Here is a 21776-nt window from a genome sequence, read left to right on the forward strand (position 1 = left end):
GAAACTTGATCGAACCAATGAAACACAGCATTAATGCAAGCATCATGTGAAGTCGCATTTGACATTGCCAAGCAAAAAAAACTCTCACACAATAGGAGAAAATCTCATCAAACCTTGAATATTCAAGACAGTGAAATTAATTACTGGGAATTCCAGTGCAGTAAAGATGCAACAAATATCTCTATCTAATAATACTATTTAGGAGCTTATAACAGACACTTCTGAGAATGTTAAAGAACATATTTTGAATGAAATAAAACTTTCACCATTGTTTGAGTTTTAAGTTGATGAATCAAAAGACGTAAGTTCGTGTTAGCAGTTGCTTGTCTTAGTGAAATAATATTCATTCAGATGATAGCAAAGAAGAGTAACTATTTTGTGAAGATACCATTGAGAAAATAAATACAATACTAATACAAGTGATAAATTATATTAAATCTGGAGCCTTAAATACCCGTGCAAAAACATGAATAAAGATCACGAGGTTTTGCTTTTCTACACTGCAGTACGCTGACTGTCAAAAGGAAATGTTGTGAATCGTGTTTTTGAATTTAAAGATGAAATCAAGTTGTTCATGGGTGTGCAAGGAAAACATCAGCTTTTGATACACTTTAGCGACAAAGAGTGGTTGGAGAACGTATCATGTCTATAAGATAATATATTCAAACATCAACATAAGCTTGACCTGAAGCTTCGGGGAAAATGAACCAATATTGTGTCTTTTTATGATAATCTCGGGGCATTTTTGTCAACGCTGCAATATTCGCGAAGAAAAATAAATCTTGGAAATATTACCATGTTTGAGAAACTATGCAGTGTGGTAGATGAATCTGATTGTAAGATAAATAAAAATTTGAAAGAGAAGATTTATGGGCATCTTGAATCTCTTGACAACGAACTGCGGCGTTATTTCCCTGGACTGAAAGAAGAAGAATCTGCATTGATACGTAACCCATTCTCTGCTTTCATTAATGTTGCCAGCATTCCCGATGAATTACAAGATGAATTCTTAAATTTGCGGAAAGAATTTCGCGTCACGTACCGTGTTAAATGAAAAACAGATCACACAATTTTGGTGTAGTATGCATCATTCAGACCCATCGTGAAATTGTTTGTCTTTAGAGTTTAAGTTCCTCTTGTGCCTATGTATCTTCGCAAGAATAGATTTGCATCACTTCTCCAATTAAAAACACAACAAAGAAATAAATTAAATTTTGAGAAAGACATAAGGTTGGCGTTAACAAAAAATGCAACCGCGAGTTTTGAACCGCTAGTTAATAGGATGCAATTTCATTCATCGTATTAAAATAGTTATCAAGAATAATCTAATACTACTAAAAGTCAAGTTTGTTTACATGTTTGAATATTTATTTGTTTGTTTGTTTGTTTGCCTGATTGACTATCTCGCATGGTTGCACTCATCGTGGAAAGCTGTAAAATAGTATGTAGGTAGAGAAAAATTTTTGTTTTAAGACAGACTGTTAATCACACATTTATTTAAAGACGTTAATTAATTTATTGATTTATTCATACGCAGAGTAACCCATTTTTTTTTAAAAAGATTAAAACGACCACTACACTCGGCGGGACCGTGACGTCACAGTTTTTTGTTTACTCTTTAGTACAATAAAATGGCGGCGTCTATCGAAGAAAATTGTGTTCCCATTCAAAAGTTTAACGCGTTCTAAATCTAATTTTCTGTCGGTCATAACTTTAACAATACGTCCGTTTGCTGTATTTATTACGTTCCAACACTTATATCAATTTAAACTGTCTTTTTTCATTTAGTTTTACAATAAATTTCTCTAGATCTAAAGATCAGCTGTCGAAGGAAAGTTATGAATCTAGCCTAGATCTAGATCTAGCCTAGATCTAGGTCACTAGACTCAATGTAAATTCTAGATCTAGACTTAATGTAAATTCTACATCTAGAATCTATTTCAGGCCTTAATACATCTAGAATCTATTTCAGGCCTTAATTATTTTATATAAATCTTTGTTTGGCTAATTTAAGATAAAATTTAATTTGAAAGTTACTAGATTCTACTACTAGACTTAGATCTAGATCTATGCGCGGAGACTCAAAACTATAGTATAAAAATTCATTTGTGACGTCACGAGTAAATAGCTAAGTTTGTAGCGTAGTCCGCTCTCATGCGGGTGGTACAGGTGCTAGACCAATATGTCAATGATATTTTTTTTCAATTTTTTTTTTTTTAGATGTGAATGATAAAGTTGCCTATCTGAACTTGGCAGGATACAGGGCAGGTGAAGTAGAGTTCATCTGTTTCTTTGTCTTAAGCATATGAAAGGATAGTGTGGTCAGAGACATGCTCGGCTGGAATCGTTTTTTAAACGATAAAAACATGTTGTCTGAGACTTGGCGGGACACTGGGCAGGTGAAGTAGAGTTGAGTAGGTCACCTGTGACGTCAGTATATGAAGGGATAGTCCGAAATCGGTGTTTTCGGTGTTTTTAAAAGATAAGAAACATATTTTTGAATGTGGGGTCTGTTTTTGTGACGATAAGTGACACTGCAGTAGCGTAGCGAGGAGGGGGGAGGGGGGGCGGGGGGGGGAGGCGGGGGGGGGGAGGCGGGGGGGGGGAGGGGAGGCGGGGGGAGGTGGAGGGGGGGGGGCGGGGGGACATATGTTGGGGCGCCAAAATGGTTTGGAAAAATAAATTGAAAGGTTGAGGGGGGTTCAAATCGAAAGTTTGAGTGGGGGGGGGGGGTTGCACATCAAAAGTTTGAGGGGGGGGGGGGTTGAAAATCGAAATCTTGCGGGGGGGGGGGGGGTTCAAATCGAAAAGTTTGTCCCCGGGCGCCGGGAAGGCTCGCTATGCCTCTGAGTGACAGACGTGATGTTTTTTGATGGATGACCCCCGAAACCCACAGTTATCCAACGGATGACGGGTATTCTAGTTAATATTAAAAGTCTACTAAAAATCTTATTTTAGTGCTTATTAATTTAATTTCTAATTTCGACTTTTTTATTCTATGGAGGTCGCGGGTCACTTATTATTTATAAAAGGGAGTCGCCACTCAAAATTTTTGTAAACCACTGTTCTATAGCTTTGGGCCGGAAAACTCCAGACGTTCCATAACTTTCCCACACCCATCCCCATACCTACCAAGCCGTGTCACCGAAACGTTTTAAATCTGTTAATTAATCAAATATCTTAGTTTTTAATATTAAAATATGAGTTTTATTTTTTATTTTTTTAGATATTGCAACAAATTAACATTTTAAGAAAAAAATAATAAGACAAAATTTGGCCTGAAAATAATTCAAAATTTTAATATGCTTAGAATAAAAGTAATGAAGTTGCAATTCCACAGAATTTTAGTATTCTTATAATCAAAGTAATAAAAGTTGAAATTTCACAGACTATTAAAGATATTTTTTTTCATGAAACCTAAATTATAATCCTAAGTTTCACTTTCGTAAAACAAACATTTTATTGGCCTTAAAGAAAGTCCATCATTCATATTTTTAAAAAAAACCCACTCGTAGCAATTTGTGGGAACACGATAATTAAAGTTCTGGTTTATTTAGATAGTTTCATATATTAGTAAAAGAAAATCCTATACTTATATAACCTTTGATTTTTGGGTCAACTCCCATATCACGAAGTGGTATTTTATTTAATAGTTTATAAAATACCGAGAATGCAAAAACAGTTCTAGATGGTGGACTATAATATTGGTTTTTGTCAAATTTTGTGTGATATCTGATGACCAAACGTAGCACTTTTCGCTATTTCTGGTTCCTTAAAAACAATTTTTCTCTCTTGATTCCTCTGCCTACCGTCTATATATACAGGACTTGATGATAAAACGTTAATTAGAAATTTAATTAACTTATAAAAATTAAGCAATGTTTCCTTAATAGAGCACTAGTTTTTCGCTCTATTAAGCACACAAATTTTACTTTCATTTGGTGCACAATTATTTTATCTACGCGATTCTATTGTATTAAAAAAAAATAATACACGAGAAAGTTTATAGGAGATTACTCTAACTTTATTTACTGAATCTGGTGCACATTACGGCTAAATATTAATAAGAACTGAGGTCAAAATTTTCAAGTTTTGTAATTAAGTGCTCTACAAAATGACAAATAACTACAGCTTCTACATTTCCCTCCTTATATAATTAGTAGGCCTTAGATATCTGTATTCAAACTAAGAAAGGACAATGAATAGACAATGAAATAGCTTTTAATAATTATCTTGTTACATTTAAAGCAATAAAAAAAATTAATGCAGCCTGCGAAGATTAAAATTTTATTTTCTAAAGATATATATATATATATATATATATATATATATATATATATATATATATATATATATATATATATATATATATATGTATATATTGCTATACACTAGCACAAATGAACATGTTTATGACTATAACAAAAACATGGTTAGTGACTTGAATTCTAAAATTACATTTCTGTAAGTTCTACGATTAGAGCAGTATTTTGTCTTTTTTTACTTTCTCGTATATACGAAGTATAGAGAAAGTATTGTAATCGTGCAAAAAAATCGATATTTGTACAAATCTCGACGTTTTACACCTCACTGATACGGAAAAACATGCTTTTGCAATCTTGTCCGTATGTCTGTGTGTGTGTCTGTCTGTCTGTCTTTCTGTCCGTGTGTAAACACGATAACTTGAGTACCGTTATAGCTAGGTTGATGAAATTTCATATATATTTTATCAAAATCTTAGATCCGTATCAACTTTTGAGCGATTTCCGATAACCGGAAGTGGTACTTTTTTTTACTTTGAATTTTTCAAAAGCTTATAACTTGAGTACTATTTCAGATAGATAAATGAAATTTCACATGTAAGTAAAAGATCTAATTCTCTACCTTCTGTCAAATTTTGAGTAATTTCCGTTGACCGGAAGTACTAATTTACGCTACTTCCGATTTCTCAAAAAACTAATGTAAATTTTAAAGTACTAATAATATTGCGCACTATTATGCACTTTTTTATTTGGCGTTCACTTGGTGTGCAATTCTTTTGTCTACGAGATTTTATTCTATTTTAAAAACTTTAAGTATTTAAAATGGATTAAAAATCATGTCTATAATCCGAGTTCCCATCGCCTGTTATTTATTTATTTATTTATTTATTTATATATATATATATATATATATATATATATATATATATATATATATATATATATATATATATATATATATATATGTCTGTGTGTCTGTGTGTGATGCAATATTTACTGTATTGTACAGTTTGATGACTCTTTTGGTAACGAATCAGCTTTCCTTATTAGCTTATTAGTTTCTTCCAGAAACAATTGCAAATTCTTTGTATCGGGATCTGGGTCAGATTGTTTAATATCGTTGCGCAGGAGGTATAGTTTATTCTTAAAATCAGTAGAAGGTTTAGTGTTGTTGTTTTCATATGTTGTCATTTCTTCTTTTAGCTCATCAATCGCTTTCCTTAACTCTTTAGTAATATTAGCTTTGTCTGCATCAAAAGCCAACTGTTTGCGTGCTAGGGCGGCACCCTCAAATTCTTTCTCATCTGTGTAAGGATTTTTATTAGCCCGCCATGCTTGAACCTTGGCTATCAGGTTTTCTCCTTGTGTCACTCGGGGTGAGTTTTGTTCATAGCCTCCCTTGTTTGTGATTAAAAATATTCGCTTGTCGCACTCGTTGTAAAGTTCTTTGAACTTACCAGTAGATTTTGCACAGTATTCGTTAAATGGGATGGTTCCCTCGTAATTATCGCCATGTGTCAAAACTAAATAACAGTAATCTTTGATAAAATTTGGGCCAAAAATTGTTTTGAGCTGTTCAATAACTTCTGCATCTTCTTGTGAAAATGTACCTGATTTTAAAACAAGCAAAAATGCATCTACTTTAGGACATTCTGTCATTAGCCATTCCATGTGCTTTACAGTAGTTACAGTATCTTCATTTTTATCAGTATCAGCATCAAATAGCCCTCTCGTATCAAAGATAGTAAGTGTAAAGTCTTTTCCTTTTTTTTCTCCACGTTCAACTAATTTAGTGCACGAGTTCAAATTACTTGATATATCAAACTTTTCTCTCCTTAAGAGACTGTTGCCTGTCGCACTTTTGCCCATTCCTGTTTTACCAATCAGCAACAGTGTAAGATCTTTTTTGCTGGACATTTCACCTATAAAGCAAACGTACGTATAATAATTATTTATGTAACCAAATACTCTGTAATAGATTTTAAATTTTAATAAAATCTTCAAGCACCATTAAATATCTTCTATGTTTATATAAAAATACGTCATTCGTGAAGAGTAGAATTTGTAAAAAAGAAATCTAGCACGTTACAATTTCTAACACGTATGATATATTTTTAAATAATTAGTTGTAAATAAAATTTAAAATTATTATTAAAAACAGCAACATTTTGTTCAACTTTTACTATAACTCCTACGGTATATGCGGAATATGCGGTTACTATTGAGGGGTATTGTTAACCTAATATCAAGAGTTAGTTCTCGATCTCAACATGACAACTCCGACAGTCCTCGAGCTTCAGCAGACGATTAATGTATGTTTCTACGGACTATTTAGCATTAAAAATAACTAAATTTTCAAACGTTAATTCTAAACGTATGTACAAGAAAGGTTGCCGAAATGACGCAAATTGCTGAACGTGCTGAACCCTAAAACATAAAAATATTTTTCACTTATTACAAAACACGGGACTGTGTTGTTATTAAGTATAAACAAATCCTTATCGGAGAGTAAACTTCACCCTAACCTTAATTCTTTTACTCGACACAAGCTTTCAAAGTTGTAGAACGAATGAAGCATAATTTTATTTTTCTACTGAACAACAAATCGTAAAATTTAAATATAAGTATTTTCTAAATCCTCGACACCTGAGACCATCGTTTGCAGATTTTCTTTCAGACACATCTTCTGAAAGAAACACTAATCGTTTGGTCTTGATATTTAATGCAACAGTTCAGACATCTGCTATTAATGCTGACTACATGCATTTAATGGTCGATGGCGTTAGTAAATTTTAACCGGCGAATTATTATTCATTTGTTCTAAAAGGTTTGTGATAAAACGATGAAGTATCTAAGTATTCTTACCTGAAGTTGTGTTACGCTAACGAACAAAGTCAACCGAAGAGGCGATACTGATGGGAATTGGTCTTTGCATCAAAGACTTCACCAGACTTATATAGCCGTGTCACATAAACCGTGTGGGGGAATACCCCAATGCATACATTATGTTTTCTAGGAAAGAATTAAAGCGAAGCAAGTGGGTGGAGCAGAACTATTGAAATAAAGAAATCTGTATCAGAGTTGTCAATTTGCTTTTGCTGATACACTCTTTTACACATCCACGATTTGGTAAAGGAAGGAGATAAATGTAGGTAAATATCGATCGCCTACCGATATAATTCTATAATATGTATTATATATATATATATATATATATATATATATATATATATATATATATATATATATATTTATTTATATATATATATATATATATATATATATATATATATATATATATATATATATATATATATAAAACATCATAAAATTTAACTTTGTGATTTTTACGTAGTTATCATTTTTTAAATATAATTTAATGGCGACCAATAGTATTTACATAAAATAATGAGTGGGTCTAGGGTTTTAGCTTAAGTTAAGGCATTTAAAAAACCAGAATATTTGTTCCTGTAAGATAGATAGACCTATCAAATTTACTTGGTTTTCAGCTACATCATGTCAAATCTGCATTTAAGTAAATCTGTCTTGCTGATAGTTGGAAGAACTGGAAACGGCAAAAGCGCCACTGGGAATTACATTGCAGGAAAACATATTTTTGAAGTAAAAGAAGGGTTTGGAGAATCTGAAGTGAATGAATGTAAAACAGAAATCATTGATTACCAGGGTCAAAAGGTTACAATAGTAGATGGTGTCAGCATCTATGACACAGACTATGAAGACACGACACGCATAAAGAAAAATTTTCAAGAATGTTTGGTGAAGTGTGGTCATTATGTTACAGCCATTATTATAGTTCTAAAATATGGATATCGCTTTACCAACCAAGAGAGACAAGCAATAGATTTAATTAAAAAATTATTTGTTAAAGTACCATTAAAAAACAATGGAATTATCGCATTCACGTACGGTGATAACTATGAAGAGGACATAAGCTTTCAATGCTGGCTTAGAGAACAAAAAGGTTTAATAAAAACTTTGTTGGAAGAAGTCAATTACAGATGTGTTTTGTTTGATAATAAACACGCCCAGGACCCAAAGAAAGTTCAACAATTATTTGACTTTGTAGAGGCAATTAGAGGCGACAAATACAAAGACCAAAGACATAAGAGAAATGATGATGGAAGTTTTACAGCAATAATTGAACTCATTGTGGAGAGGAAAATGAACGAACGAGTGGGGAAACATGTGTATGCTAATTGTTTGGAATGTAGTAACACAGATCAAGCAGAAAAACTTGACACAGGAAGTGGGAGCGAAGGTGTGGAAAACATTGAAGAAAAAGCTGAAGAAAACATTCGAGAAAAGTTTGAGATTAAAATCATGGAAAAAATTGAAAAAGTAGTGGGGGAAAAGGTGGAAGAAATGATGGAAAAACTATTTAACGAAGAAATTCTCGAGCGAAAAATCAGAGACATAATGGAGAAAATAAATAAAGAAAATAGTAGAGACAATTTTGAAATTGTCGAGCAAAATTTGGAAAATAGAGGGAAAATCTCTAAGCAAAATATGGATGGTTCAGGGCAAAAGGGAAATAGGGGTGGCTCAGGACAAAAAGATAATGATAGCCAAGACAAAAACAAAAGTTTACAAAAAACTCCAACGGATCAACAAAAAAGCTCTTGCTTGATATCTTAGCAATGAAGAATATCTTAATCAGTGTTTCTTCCAGACATATTTCTTCGTGGGGGGGGGGGGCGAAGAAACCTGGAAGAAACATCGATCTAAATCGTTTATCCTTTTTCAATATATCAATATTAATGATGGTTTATCTAACTTTTACATTATTATTTTTTTTTTGCCAATTTTTTTTTGTGTGACTATACAGCCGCTGTCAAACTCGTTTGCATAAAATGTTCTAAACAATCAATTTTTTTCCTGCAAGGAAATAACTTTAAAATTACTGACTGATCTTACAAAGATTTTACATTAATATAAATAATTATCAATATTTTTTTATCATGATTCATACATAATGTTCAAGATGTTGCTTTTTTGGTTCTTTTTTTTTCTAACTTAATACACAACATAACGCGTTTCTCTTTTTGTTCTTTTCGAACTTAATACACAACATGACGCATTTCTCTGTTTGTTCTTTAGTACACTAAGTAGCTAATGGTGATGTTAGTGATTAGCATCTGTACTGCATAGATTGTGGCGTGGTTAATGGTGCGGGGCTGCCGCCCTTGGTGCCTACACGACAGGGGTGGGGGGATTGCACCATAGAGGAGAAATTCAAAAGTTCACTTTTGTACCGCTTACTTTCGAAGCTTTGAAATTATGATATTATTGTTAATTAGTTAACAATTACTTGTAAATTCAATTTCATGAAATTATTTCATTTTTCGTTTCAAAATGTATTAAAATGTCCATTTGATAAAGACCTATACAATATACAAATCAATTTGCAATGACAATGTATATTTGATGGATTCTTTTATTTCTTTTAAATACAAACAAAAAAAACAATATCACTATGACTCTTTGTCCTTTCTTTATTTCACTTATATTATGTATGACAATTTTTTAAACAACAGCTAAATATTGGCCTATAAAAATGAATTTTAAAAATATACTCATTATAAATTGTGATTTTTTTTAACTGGCATATTCTGATATAATAAAAGAAATATCATAATTTTAATTTTGAATATTACGTGCATTTACTGGAAAAATGTCTGTCTCGAGTACTTAATTTATAATCACGATAATCGTAGAGGTGATCTTTTCTCCTGTTTTTTTTTCAACAAATTTGCAACATTCATTACGTATAATATGTTTGAATGGTCAGAAATTAAGTGAATCTACCTAGGTCCAAGCCGTGCATCTTGTATCAGTCCGGTCGACTGGCCGATGTAGATATCTGTAGCACACGTGTGCCTCAGTAACTAAAGACCCAGTTGACCAAATGGACAATGTAGATATCTGTAGCACAAGTGTGCCTCAGTAACTAAAGACCCAGTTGACCAAATGGACAATGTAGATATCTGTAGCACACGTGTGCCTCAGTAACTAAAGACCCAGTTGACCAAATGGACAATGTAGATATCTGTAGCACAAGTGTGTCTCAGTAACTAAAGACCCAGTTGACCAAATGGACAATGTAGATATCTGTAGCACAAGTGTGCCTCAGTAACTAAAGACCCAGTTGACCAAATGGACAATGTAGATATCTGTAGCACAAGTGTGCCTCAGTAACTAAAGACCCAGTTGACCAAATGGACAATGTAGATATCTGTAGCACAAGTGTGTCTCAGTAACTAAAGACCCAGTTGACCAAATGGACAATGTAGATATCTGTAGCACAAGTGTGCCTCAGTAACTAAAGACCCAGTTGACCAAATGGACAATGTAGATATCTGTAGCACAAGTGTGTCTCAGTAACTAAAGACCCAGTTGACCAAAATTCTTGACCGCCAGCCTTCAAGGAACCAGATATTTCAGCCATTGCGCCCAACATTTAACTGTCTCTGCGGGAAAAGTGAGCGAGTTTAGACAATAATTTTTGTTAATGCAATTAGTTAAATTTACTTCCAGTTGTTTAATTTGATATGAACCCAAATGAAATTAACTCTTTTTTAATGTGAGCTTCTTCTTCTTCTTCTTCGTTCTTAATTTTTAGTGTTGAAGGGGATCGAGATTTATCTGCCAGTGGGTTTGAACTCGAGACTTTGTTCGAATTTATCAACCATGAGCTTTTTGCCGACTCAACCACGCCTCCAACACAATTAAGCGTTACGTGTCAACTGGTTATGCGCCATTGAGGCCATTGACTCCGATTTCAGCCTGCTTTTCTTTTTGGATTGGCTTCCATAGCCTTTGTCCAACCAAGAACAAACTACAAGGCAGCAGTTGTTTAATTTTGGAGTTGTCTCTCCTAGAAGAGTGGCTGTCCCCAGCTAACGAGCTTCATCTGCCCGAGGGTTCGAACTCGAGACTTTTTGGTTTAGCAACCATGAGCTTTACCAATTCGACCACACCGACCCCTAATGTGAGCTGATACAAATGTTTAATATAAAAATATAATATATATATAAAAATTTCTTTACAAACTTGCTCCAATGAAAGGAAGTCAGAATTGGTTTTAAGGGGGCAGGTACACCCAGAATCATTGAAAAATCGTTTTTTTTCGAATATTGTTGTATGGCGAATGTTATTTTATTCAGAATCCATTTCTCTATCCGTCTGTATGCATTAATTTGACCTGAGTGAAGTAGTTTTTTAGTTATTAGCTTCTAAAGTGGGTAGGGGTAGTCCGTCAGAATGTAAAAAATAGGGAAAATGTCGGACGGCAAGCCTTTTACAACACTCGGAAACGAACGATATAATAATAAATATAAACAATAAACACTCCCTTTACTATTAGAATAATTAGCTACTCCCTATTTCCAAATAGATCTACTTCCTATTAAATATTTTTATTATTTTATACTTGGAATAATGACATTTCATTGTTGAGGTATTAAAATTTACTAAAACTAAACTAGTATAGAAAGTGAGTTTTCTAAGTTGTTATATGCAATCTACAGCTATTGAAACTAGAAAAAGACATAGTTATGATTATGTAAAATAAAACAGACTACCTTCTTGCTGACTAACAGTAATAGTAATAAAAACGAGCCGGCCCGCGGCATAACATACGCCGCTATTTAGTTGTTTCTAATTTTCAATAATTCATAATTTGTGAATTCGGCAGTACCAACGCTGCCACTGAAAATATTTCTTTAAAATACTATAAGTAGCTCGTTAAGGACCATAACCCCCTCCCCCCCTTCCTTCCCCTCCCCTCCCCCCCCCCCTACGTTTAAAATCGTTGGCTCTGCTTGTAAACATTTAGAGTGAACACAGCTCACTAAAACCATGTAGGGGTGGGGAGGTAGGGAGAGCGTTTGCAGCTTGTTTTCTAACGGCTCGAAGAAGAGAATTATATATATAGATAAATAAATAAAAAGTTTGTTTACATTTGGTAACCAGGTGGACACACCCACAAAGTCAAAACAAAAAATATAATATACATTGATGCAGACTCAAGATTCTACTAAATAGAATGATACATAGGAAAAGTACTTCTCAATGGTGATTCTGAATAAAACAAACTAAATATTAAAGTCAACCATCTGGAAAATTATGTATGTAGATAGATAATGTGATAATAAATTAGTATAGACAGCGATTCTCTGAGAAAGTATTTCATCGCACTTGTGTGTCATTGATGTGTCTGTTTCTTAGAAATGAAAGAAAGAGGCTAGCCAGTTCATGCATATTTAATTGTAATAATACAAAATGAAACAGATAATCTGGTTGTTTCTAAGCTTATCCTCTCAGTTGTTGGTAATTTTTTTTAAATATTGTGAACAGATGAACTGCATTTGTGATGCAAAGCTGAGGCGCGGAAAGGTCAGATTAGTTTTTTGCCTTATAATGGACCTGCATAAAGTAAAAACACCAATGCCAATGGTCATACCATATAGAACACATTATTACCTCCTTACAGAAGTCATTGAAGCTATAAGACCAGTCTGGAGAAGTCCTTGCTAAGACATAGGAGGTAACAAATTGACTCAATAGCTACACCCACAACCAGAATGAGTCACTCAGCGACATGATAGGGAAGTAATTCCAAAAGAAAAGGAATCATTCTGTAATAATTGGAGACTTCTATAGCAATGGCAGAAGCTATATTTAGTTATGGAACACTATTCTGATGGTTAGCTGAGGGTGATAGACATACATCCAGAACAACTCTGTTAGAATTCTGCAAAACCGCCGATGTGTCGTATGTTACAAAAAAACAAAAAAAAAACCAGACATTTTGGGCTTTCAAGACGCTTTGTCAGGTCAGAAAGCACTAGGAATTAGGTGCTGAGGAGAAAGAATCTGAAAAACAGTGCCATCCTTACTAAGCTGGAGTGTATTGGCTGTTTTCATGGAAGAAAATCAACTTTTTTTAGTATACGAAAAGTTTGCGAAAAACGACATGTTTGCAAATTGTCTTCCAGTTATTTTCCACAAATATTGTTCGATTGTGATAAAACTTTGCACACACATTTCCTGATATAGTGGCTATAGTATGAACCAAAATCTTTTAGCTAGGTGTTATACTTTTTTTAGATATGTAGGGCTATGGTCTGCTGTTTTCTCAAAATTTTAGCACATTTTTCAAATTTGTGTCATGGACAAACCATAATGGTTAGTAACATGAGACTGGTTCATACCATAGCCATACATGTCTTTTAGATGCATTGAAAGTGTTACAGCTGTGTACTTGATACTTTGGTTTAAATTAGTTCTACAGTTGGGGTCATTTTTTTTTAATATTGCGGATGACTTACATTTTAAAATTATTTTTTTTTTAAATCTTTACTCCATACATAAACTTATTTCCTTACATTTTTCATATAATAGATTATGTAAGCTATACTGGTACCAAATTTGGCATCTGTAAGTCTAATGGTTTTTTTTTGGTAAATGTTTTAGTAAGGTAACCATGTTCTGGGTGTATCTGCCCTTAAGCTCTTCGTTTTCTTGGATCTTGATTATAATGTTGGAATATATTTATATTTAACAAAATTAAGTATTACGGGTCAGCTTGCTATGCGCTATATAGGCCGTTGACTCCAACTTCAGCCTTCTTTCTTTTTGTAATATACTTTTGTCTTTGCTCAACCAAAAACAAACTACAATGCAGCAGCTGTTAGGTTTTGGAGTGGTCATGCACACAATTTTTTGAATAATTAAAATGACAAAATAACGACGGGGTTGTATTAAGGGGGACTAAATGTTGCAAAATGATACCAAATTTATGTTTATAGGATAAACGGTTTTAGTGTAAAAATTGCGCGGACAAATAAGCTTATGGAAAATGAAAGCAAAAATTGCTCACGTCGAGAGCATAGAAAAAAAGGCGAAAGGGAAATAACTCTGCGGATGCGCACAATTATAAAATTTTGAAATAAGTATTTTTAATGCATTTACAACTGCATAGAGTATCTCTACCAAGATATTAATAAATTATTTAATTTAAAAGTGGTCTACTAAGAATTATTTAAATAAACGGTTCCCAGAAAGATGCGCAACGGAAAAAAGAGCAAACGGATAAAAGCGCAAACTGAAAAAAGCGCAAATAGAAAAAAGCGCACACAGAAAAAAGCGCAAACGAAAAAAAGCGCAAGCAGAAAAAAAACAACGAAAAATGTGCAAAAGTGAAATTTAGCACAAAGACCTATATGGACTAGATGATACATTTAGGGCTGCTGTGAGAGTGTCGTATTTGATCACGTGATCTACTACCATTTAAAGCATAGCACTACCATGTGCATTTCCATCACCACGATGCAGGCGATAATCGCTTTACACAATGTCTATTATTTATTCAACTACTATTCTCGTATAAATAAACATAAAACTATCCTTGATATCGACATTACACGAAGTATCTCTCACATTCTTCCTAGTCCGAACTACCTAGCTTGCATACCATGTGTGTTAAAACAAGGAGGATTGGTGTGAACTAAAATTAGTGCGAAAGTTAATGACGCATTGAATAGTTACGCGGATCGCAAGAATGTGACGTTTAGTGTAGGTTCGTTGTTGTCGGGGAAAAACGTCAAAAAGTACTCTTGTTCTTGTTGTGTTAGAGGGATGTCGTAATGTAGACAAGTCTTAGTATTGTTCGTTCGAGTCGTCCTTTGTAATGCAATAAATAGTAAAATTAAATAAAGTCATCCTATCGAATCATTTGTATACCTTGATGTCGTCGTGCTTTGAGATGAACTACTCAGTGGCTAGACAGAATATAATGGTAGTGTAGACCCTTTTACTTCATAGTTGCTGGACACATAGACACATAGCCCCAGTTATAACATATATACATACATACATACATACATACAAATATATATATATATATATATATATATATATATATATATATATATATATATATATATATATATATATATATATATATATATATATATATATATTTATATTTATTTATTTATCTATTTAATTTATTTATTTATTTAATTTATTTATTTATTTATTTATTTATTTATTTATTTATTTATTTATTTATTTATTTTACTTTATTTTTATTTATTTATTTATTTATTTATTTTTTTATTTTTTTATTTTTATTTATTTATTTATATATTTATTTATTTATTTATTTATTTATTTATTTATTTATTTATTTATTTATTTATTTATTTATTTATTTATTTATTTATTTATTTATTTATTTATTTATTTATTTATTTATTTATTTATTTATTTATGTTTTTTTTTTTTATTTTTTTTTTTTATTTATCTTTTTATTTATTTACTTTTTTTTTTAATTTTTTTTTTTTATTTTTTAAAAAAAATTTTTTTAATTTATTTATTTATTTATTTATTTTTTTTTTTATTTATTTATTTTTTTTATTTTTTTTTTTATTTTTTATTTTTTAATTTTTTAATTTTTGGGTAGGTGGGTAAGTGGGCGGGTAGGTTGTTAGGTGGGTATGTGGGTAGATGTGTGGGTGGGTAGTTAGGTAGGCTGTTGGGTGTTAGTGTAGATGATATAGATTATGCATTTTTCCATTTTTCTAGCTTAGTAACAGTGTTACAAAACTCGAAATTTCAAACTGGTTTAGCGTAATGTTAGTTCATTGATCCTGTTGAGACCTACATTACATAGTTAATCAGTTTAACAATGTAGATGCCATTGGAGTAGGCGTAAGTCAAAGCCTGATGTTATTATAAAACTTCATCTCTCTTTGTTTCTTTATAAAAAGGTTATGGAAGGTTTTTTAAGGTCTTTTACAGAAATGTTTACCGGACGAATGCAAAATAATATAAACAGCCACAGCTCTTCTGTTATATAGGCTACATGCAGTGTTTTTTTTTTTCAGAATTTTTTTCTCCGGGGAGGGGAGGGGGGGATTTTCGGTGGGGGGGGGGGGGGGAGGTCAACAAGTGTATCTTTACTTTATAAATTGCATTTCGTTCCGGGGGGGGGGGCGTTAAAAGAGATGCCTGGAAGAAACTCTGGCTACAAGCTGCTCATTGTGCTTTTCAGTATATGCTTTGGTTCGTTTTAGAATTGTTACATATAAGTATTCGCATATATTTAGAGTAGCGTCCCTTTTGTTTACATGTTTTCATTAACCTTCAAGCAATAGTCTATTTTAGTTATATTGAGATTAAAGAATGTAAATAAATAGTACACACAATTATGTATAATAGAAACGATTGGGAGGGAAGTGACATATAGCGCAGGAAATTTAGAGGTTAGGTAGTGTATAACAAATGGTGGGGTTAGGAAAGTTAAGGGGTCCATTCTCTAATAGGCAATCTATGTCTCTTTCGTACTTTCGTGTTGGTTTATTGTCGAACCTGTCCTCACCTCACATCAATATAGTTGGGTGACGCTTACCGTGTAATGTTACAATAAATAGCATGTAATTGAGTTAGTTCGAAGTGAGTTTTCATACAAGCCCAACGCACTAATTAAGGCTGTTGCAAAATGTAACATATGTGTAACATATGTCAATGATGTCAATGAATTTTCATTAAAAAAAATATGTCTAGTGCAGTTTACGTAACTAACGAACTTCGCCGATATTTTTTAGGTGGGTAGGTGAGTAAGTGGGTTGATGGGTAAGTGGGTAAGTCGGTAGGTGGGTAGGTGGGTAGGTAAGTAAGTGGGTAAGTGGGTAGGTGGGTAGGTAGTTGCATCATGATACGAAATAATATTAAATACATAATTGTTATTTTGGTGAGAGATTTTTGGTGTGAGAGATATGACGAATGCATGTTTGATGACGCGGATGAAAGAGAGTGAAGTTTTGCCATAGAAAAGGTTGTTATGGTATGCAAGCTTGGTAGTTCAAACTAGGGAGAATGTGAGAGTTACTTCGTGTAATGTCGATATCTAGGATAGTTTTATGTTTATTTATACGAGAATAGTAGTTGAATAAATATTGACCAAGAAAATAATAGGCATTGTGTAAAGCGATTATCGCCTGTATCGTGGTGATGGGAATGCACATGGTAGTGCTATGCTTTAAATGGTAGTAGATCACGTAATCAAATACGACACTCTCAGAGCAGCCTTTAACAGTCATGTTAAAATGTGTCATCTAGTCCATATAGGTCTTTGTGCTAAATTTCACTTTTGCACATTTTTCGTTGTTTTTTTTCTGCTTGCGCTTTTTTCCGTTTGCGCTTTTTTCTGTTTGCGCTTTTTTCTGTGTGCGCTTTTTTCTGTTTGCGCTTTTTTTCCATTTGCGCTTTTTTTCTGTTTGCGCTTTTTTCTGTGTGCGCTTTTTTTCCGTTTGCGCTTTTTTCTGTTTGCGCTTTTTCTGTTTGCGCTTTTTTCCGTTTGTGATTTTTTCTGTTTGCACTTTTTTCTGTTTGCGCTTTTTTTTGTTTGCGCTTTTTTCTGTGTGCACTTTTTTCTGTTTGCGCTTTTTTTTGTTTGCGCTTTTTTTGTGTGCGCTTTTTGTTTTGCGCTTTTTTCCGTTGCGCTTTTTTCCTTTGCGCTTTTTCTGTTTGCGCTTTTTTCCGTTTGTGCCTTTTTCTGTTTGCACTTTTTTCTGTTTGCGCTTTTTTTTGTTTGCGCTTTTTTCTGTGTGCACTTTTTTCTGTTTGCGCTTTTTTTTGTTTGCGCTATTTTTTTTTGTGTGCGCTTTTTGTTTTGCGCTTTTTTCCGTTGCGCTTTTTTCCTTTGCGCTTCTTTCTGGTGACCAAATAAACATATACCACTGGAGAGATTCAATCAGTTAACTCAAACGTCACAGTAATAGTGAAAAATAAAAGAAACTGGCTGAGTAAAAAAAAAAATAAACATTCCTAATTCCTAGGTAAACGGGATCATAGAGACAGCTCAGTACAGTGCAACATATAGATCTCTATGCGTGTTTTTAACTTATTGTCAGTTAAGAGATAATCTTTGGGTGTCGTTAGATAACTGTTCATAGCTGGCGCGGAACAAACAGGAACGTTATCAAGAAGCGAGCATTTCACAGAGCTTAGCAGACAGACGCTAGACACGAGGATTTCTGTCCGACTTTTACCTCCAGTTTTAAATACGACATCTCGCCACTTGGTTTTGAACGTGATGGACAGCTTGGTCGTGGGATGACCTACGATCACAAGGCCGTGTACCGATCCATCAGTTTAGTTAGCGGGCGTACTACATACTAGACCACACTGTCCAGTTGTGATAACATTTAACAAAATCTTGGGGATACGGAGGTCTGGAAAAACGTCTGGTAACGAGGATAAGCTGTGGATGGGGGAGGGGAATGTGTGTAAAAAGAGTGATTTTATTTGTGGACGATGAAGGGCAGATTCAATGCCGTACCACGTTTAGAAAAGCAAAAGGTACCACAGGGCTACATAGCTTTCTAATCAACCATACTTTACATACTTTCAACTTCATTTTTACTTTCTTGTATATACGAAGTATAAAGAAAGTCTTGTAAGCGTGCAAAAAAAATCGAGATTTTTACAAATCTCGACGTTTTACACCTCACTGATACGGAAAAACATAATTTTGCAATCTTGTCCGTATGTCTGTGTGTCTGTCTGTCTGTCTGTGCGTGTGTAAACACGATAACTTGAGTACCGGTACAGCTAGGTTGATGAAATTTCATATATAAGTATTTTATCAAAATCGTAGATCCTGATCAACTTTTGAGCGATTTCTGATAACCGGAAGTGGTACTTTTTCTATTTTGAATTTTTCAAAAGCCTATAATTTGAGTACTGTTTCAGATAGATAAATGAAATTTCACATGTAATTAAAAGATCTAATTCTCTACCTTCTGTTAAATTTTGAGTAATTTCCGTTGACCGGAAGTACTAATTTACGCTATTTCCGATTTCTCAAAAACGCAAGTAAATTTATAAAGTACTAATAATATTCCGCACTATTATGCATAGTTTGTTTTGGCGTTCGCTTGATGCTCATTTCTTTTTTCTATGAGATTCTATTCTGTTTTTAAAAGTTTAAGTAATTAAAAATCATGTCTATATTCCAAGTTATACAAGAATATTCGAGAAAGTTTAGGGGAGATCACTCCCGGTTTATTTAAATTAACTTGGTAAAGCTTTTTACTAATTTTGTACACACATATTTTTCTGTGTTTTCAATAGGCTTGTGCATGTTTGCATTCAGAAGACTTTAATCCTAAAGAGATTGTGTTTGCCTCCATAATAAAGAAAGTACCTGATTCAGTTATGAGTTTACTTTTCAGTTCTATGGGGGAAAAACAGCAACAATTAGCCACATAAAACTTAAATAATTGGTAGCAATGATTGGTCAACTATTTCAATTAAATACACGCTGTGTGGGATTGGCGTTAGGCTAAACATATAGCAATCGGTAGGGCATAACACTTCAACACAGAAGTTATTCGTTGCTTTTCGGACGAAGTATTCTGGCCTATATCCAGGAAGAGGCACTTAAGCCAAATATTTGTAAATGGATTATTCTAATTTGACGACATTTGAACCCCTAGCACCTGAACCTTAAATTTAAATCCCCAATCCCTGCGGCGCATGTTACAAGTTCGAATACAGGTTAAAGTCAATAGAGCGCCCCTAAGTACATCCAGCTCTGATGGGTAACTTACTCAGGTTAGGCAAAGTGAACACGGCTAGGCATAGTGCTGACCACGTTATCCCTTCATATTTTGATGTCATAGATCAGATGAACACTACTTCACTTGCCCCTTCAGGTTTGAAAGGAAACACCACTTCTTACTTTACAGGTCGCCTAAAATGTACAGAGAGCATATTAAAAAAAAACCTACCCAAGACCTAATCCAACCCCAGCACTAACCTTAACTTTAACTCTAACCATAGCCCTAACCCTAACCCTAACCACAACCCTAAACAAAACCCTAACCCTTACCCTTAAACTAAACCTAGACTTAACCTTGAACCTAAACCTAAACTTAAACCTAAACCTTAACCTACACCTAAACCTAAACCTAAACCTAAAACTAAAACTAAAACTAAACCTAAACCTAAACCTAAACCTAAACCTAAACCTAAACCTAAACCTAAACCTAAACCTTAACCTAAACCTAAACCTAAACCTAAACCTAAACCTAAACCTAAACCTAATCCTAATCCTAAACCTAAACCTAAACCTAAACCCAAACATAAACATAAACATAAACATAAACATAAACATAAACATAAACATAAACATAAACATAAACATAAACATAAACATAAACATAAACATAAACATAAACATAAACATAAACATAAACATAAACATAAACATAAACATAAACATAAACATAAACATAAACATAAACATAAACATAAACATAAACATAAACATAAACATAAACATAAACATAAACATAAACATAAACATAAACATAAACATAAACATAAACATAAACATAAACATAAACATAAACATAAACATAAACATAAACATAAACATAAACATAAACATAAACATAAACATAAACATAAACGTAAACATAAACCTAAACCTAAACCTAGCCTAAGCCTAAACTTAAACCTAAACCTTAACCCGATACTGAATCCTTGATATTTGTCAATTATTCTAAGTTCCGCATCTTTGTTATTTGATATTCCATAGAATGACTAGAAGATGTTTAAAATATTGATGTATTTGATACTTTCATTATGTGTATATATCAGGGTTCTACTGCAACCGGGAAACCGGGAAAAAACGGTAATTTCGAAATTTTATTTCCCGGCCGGGAAAACGTTGAATTTCGATGAATAGCCGGGACTTATCTTTAAAAAACAGGGAAATCTTGCTTCGCATGGTATTTTTTTTCCCTTTCGGGAGTCGCGAGATTTTAACCGGGTATAGTATAGGCCTATCCAATCACTAGTCTCGCCGCGTCTTGTGATCTAGTTTCGGCGCACAAAACTAGTCTCGCCGTTTCTCGAGGTGACTTTTTAACCGTTGATCTGTTTTCTGCTCATCACGCAAGCGTAGATCTACATGGTACATCTACTGCTATGCTAGCTTAGGGTTACCCAACATTGGCATGACATTAATTTTTTTCAATGTTTTTTTTTCAGGATTGGTTTAAAATTTAATTTAGGCTACACGCGATTTTTTTTTTGGCTTAATTGAACTCGTAATGTAGTCTAGAGATGGACCTAAATAAACTTTATTAAAGGACTAGGATCGCACGCGAGTACAGTCTTGTTTAATATTATTACCTATTTTAAGGATAACCGTTTTAGCAGACTATTCTTAAACTCAAAAGTTCATACAGCATGGTATGTGGGGTGAGGGAGGGGGGGAAGATAAAGTGACGTCATCAGCTATCTCAAATAGCAGTTCTTCATGATATGACGTATGCCATAGGCCTTTACAATGACCTCTCCACGTTCTCTAGTTGTGGGATATATATATATATATATATATATATATATATATATATATATATATATATATATATATATATATATAAATCTGATTACGTAGCATTTATATTAGAT

General features: G+C 33.3%; 2 protein-coding genes across 2 annotated transcripts; one reads left to right on the forward strand and one right to left on the reverse strand.

The window, feature by feature from the left end:
* Positions 1-5255: 5255 nt before the first annotated feature.
* LOC131952095 (GTPase IMAP family member 9-like) lies at positions 5256-7182 on the reverse strand. The gene is made up of 2 exons (XM_059314609.1): positions 7128-7182; positions 5256-6184 (listed from the first exon to the last, which is right to left on the reverse strand). The coding sequence occupies exon 2, from the start codon at positions 6177-6179 to the stop codon at positions 5256-5258; it is 924 nt and encodes a 307-aa protein (XP_059170592.1). The 5' UTR covers positions 6180-6184; positions 7128-7182.
* A 596-nt stretch (positions 7183-7778) lies between these two features.
* LOC131952096 (GTPase IMAP family member 9-like) lies at positions 7779-8918 on the forward strand. The gene has a single exon (XM_059314610.1). It carries the CDS (start codon positions 7779-7781, stop codon positions 8916-8918), a length of 1140 nt encoding a protein of 379 aa, XP_059170593.1.
* Positions 8919-21776: the final 12858 nt, after the last annotated feature.

Source organism: Physella acuta, unplaced genomic scaffold, assembly GCF_028476545.2.
Source record: "Physella acuta isolate Inbredline_101_S28 unplaced genomic scaffold, ASM2847654v3 ptg000852l, whole genome shotgun sequence".
Taxonomy (NCBI): Eukaryota; Metazoa; Mollusca; class Gastropoda; family Physidae; genus Physella; species Physella acuta.

Bases quoted from the DNA above. Each gene is read 5' to 3' on its own strand.
- LOC131952095 (XM_059314609.1), bottom strand. From the start codon at position 6,179: ATGTCCAGCAAAAAAGATCTTACACTGTTGCTGATTGGTAAAACAGGA.
- LOC131952096 (XM_059314610.1), top strand. From the start codon at position 7,779: ATGTCAAATCTGCATTTAAGTAAATCTGTCTTGCTGATAGTTGGAAGA.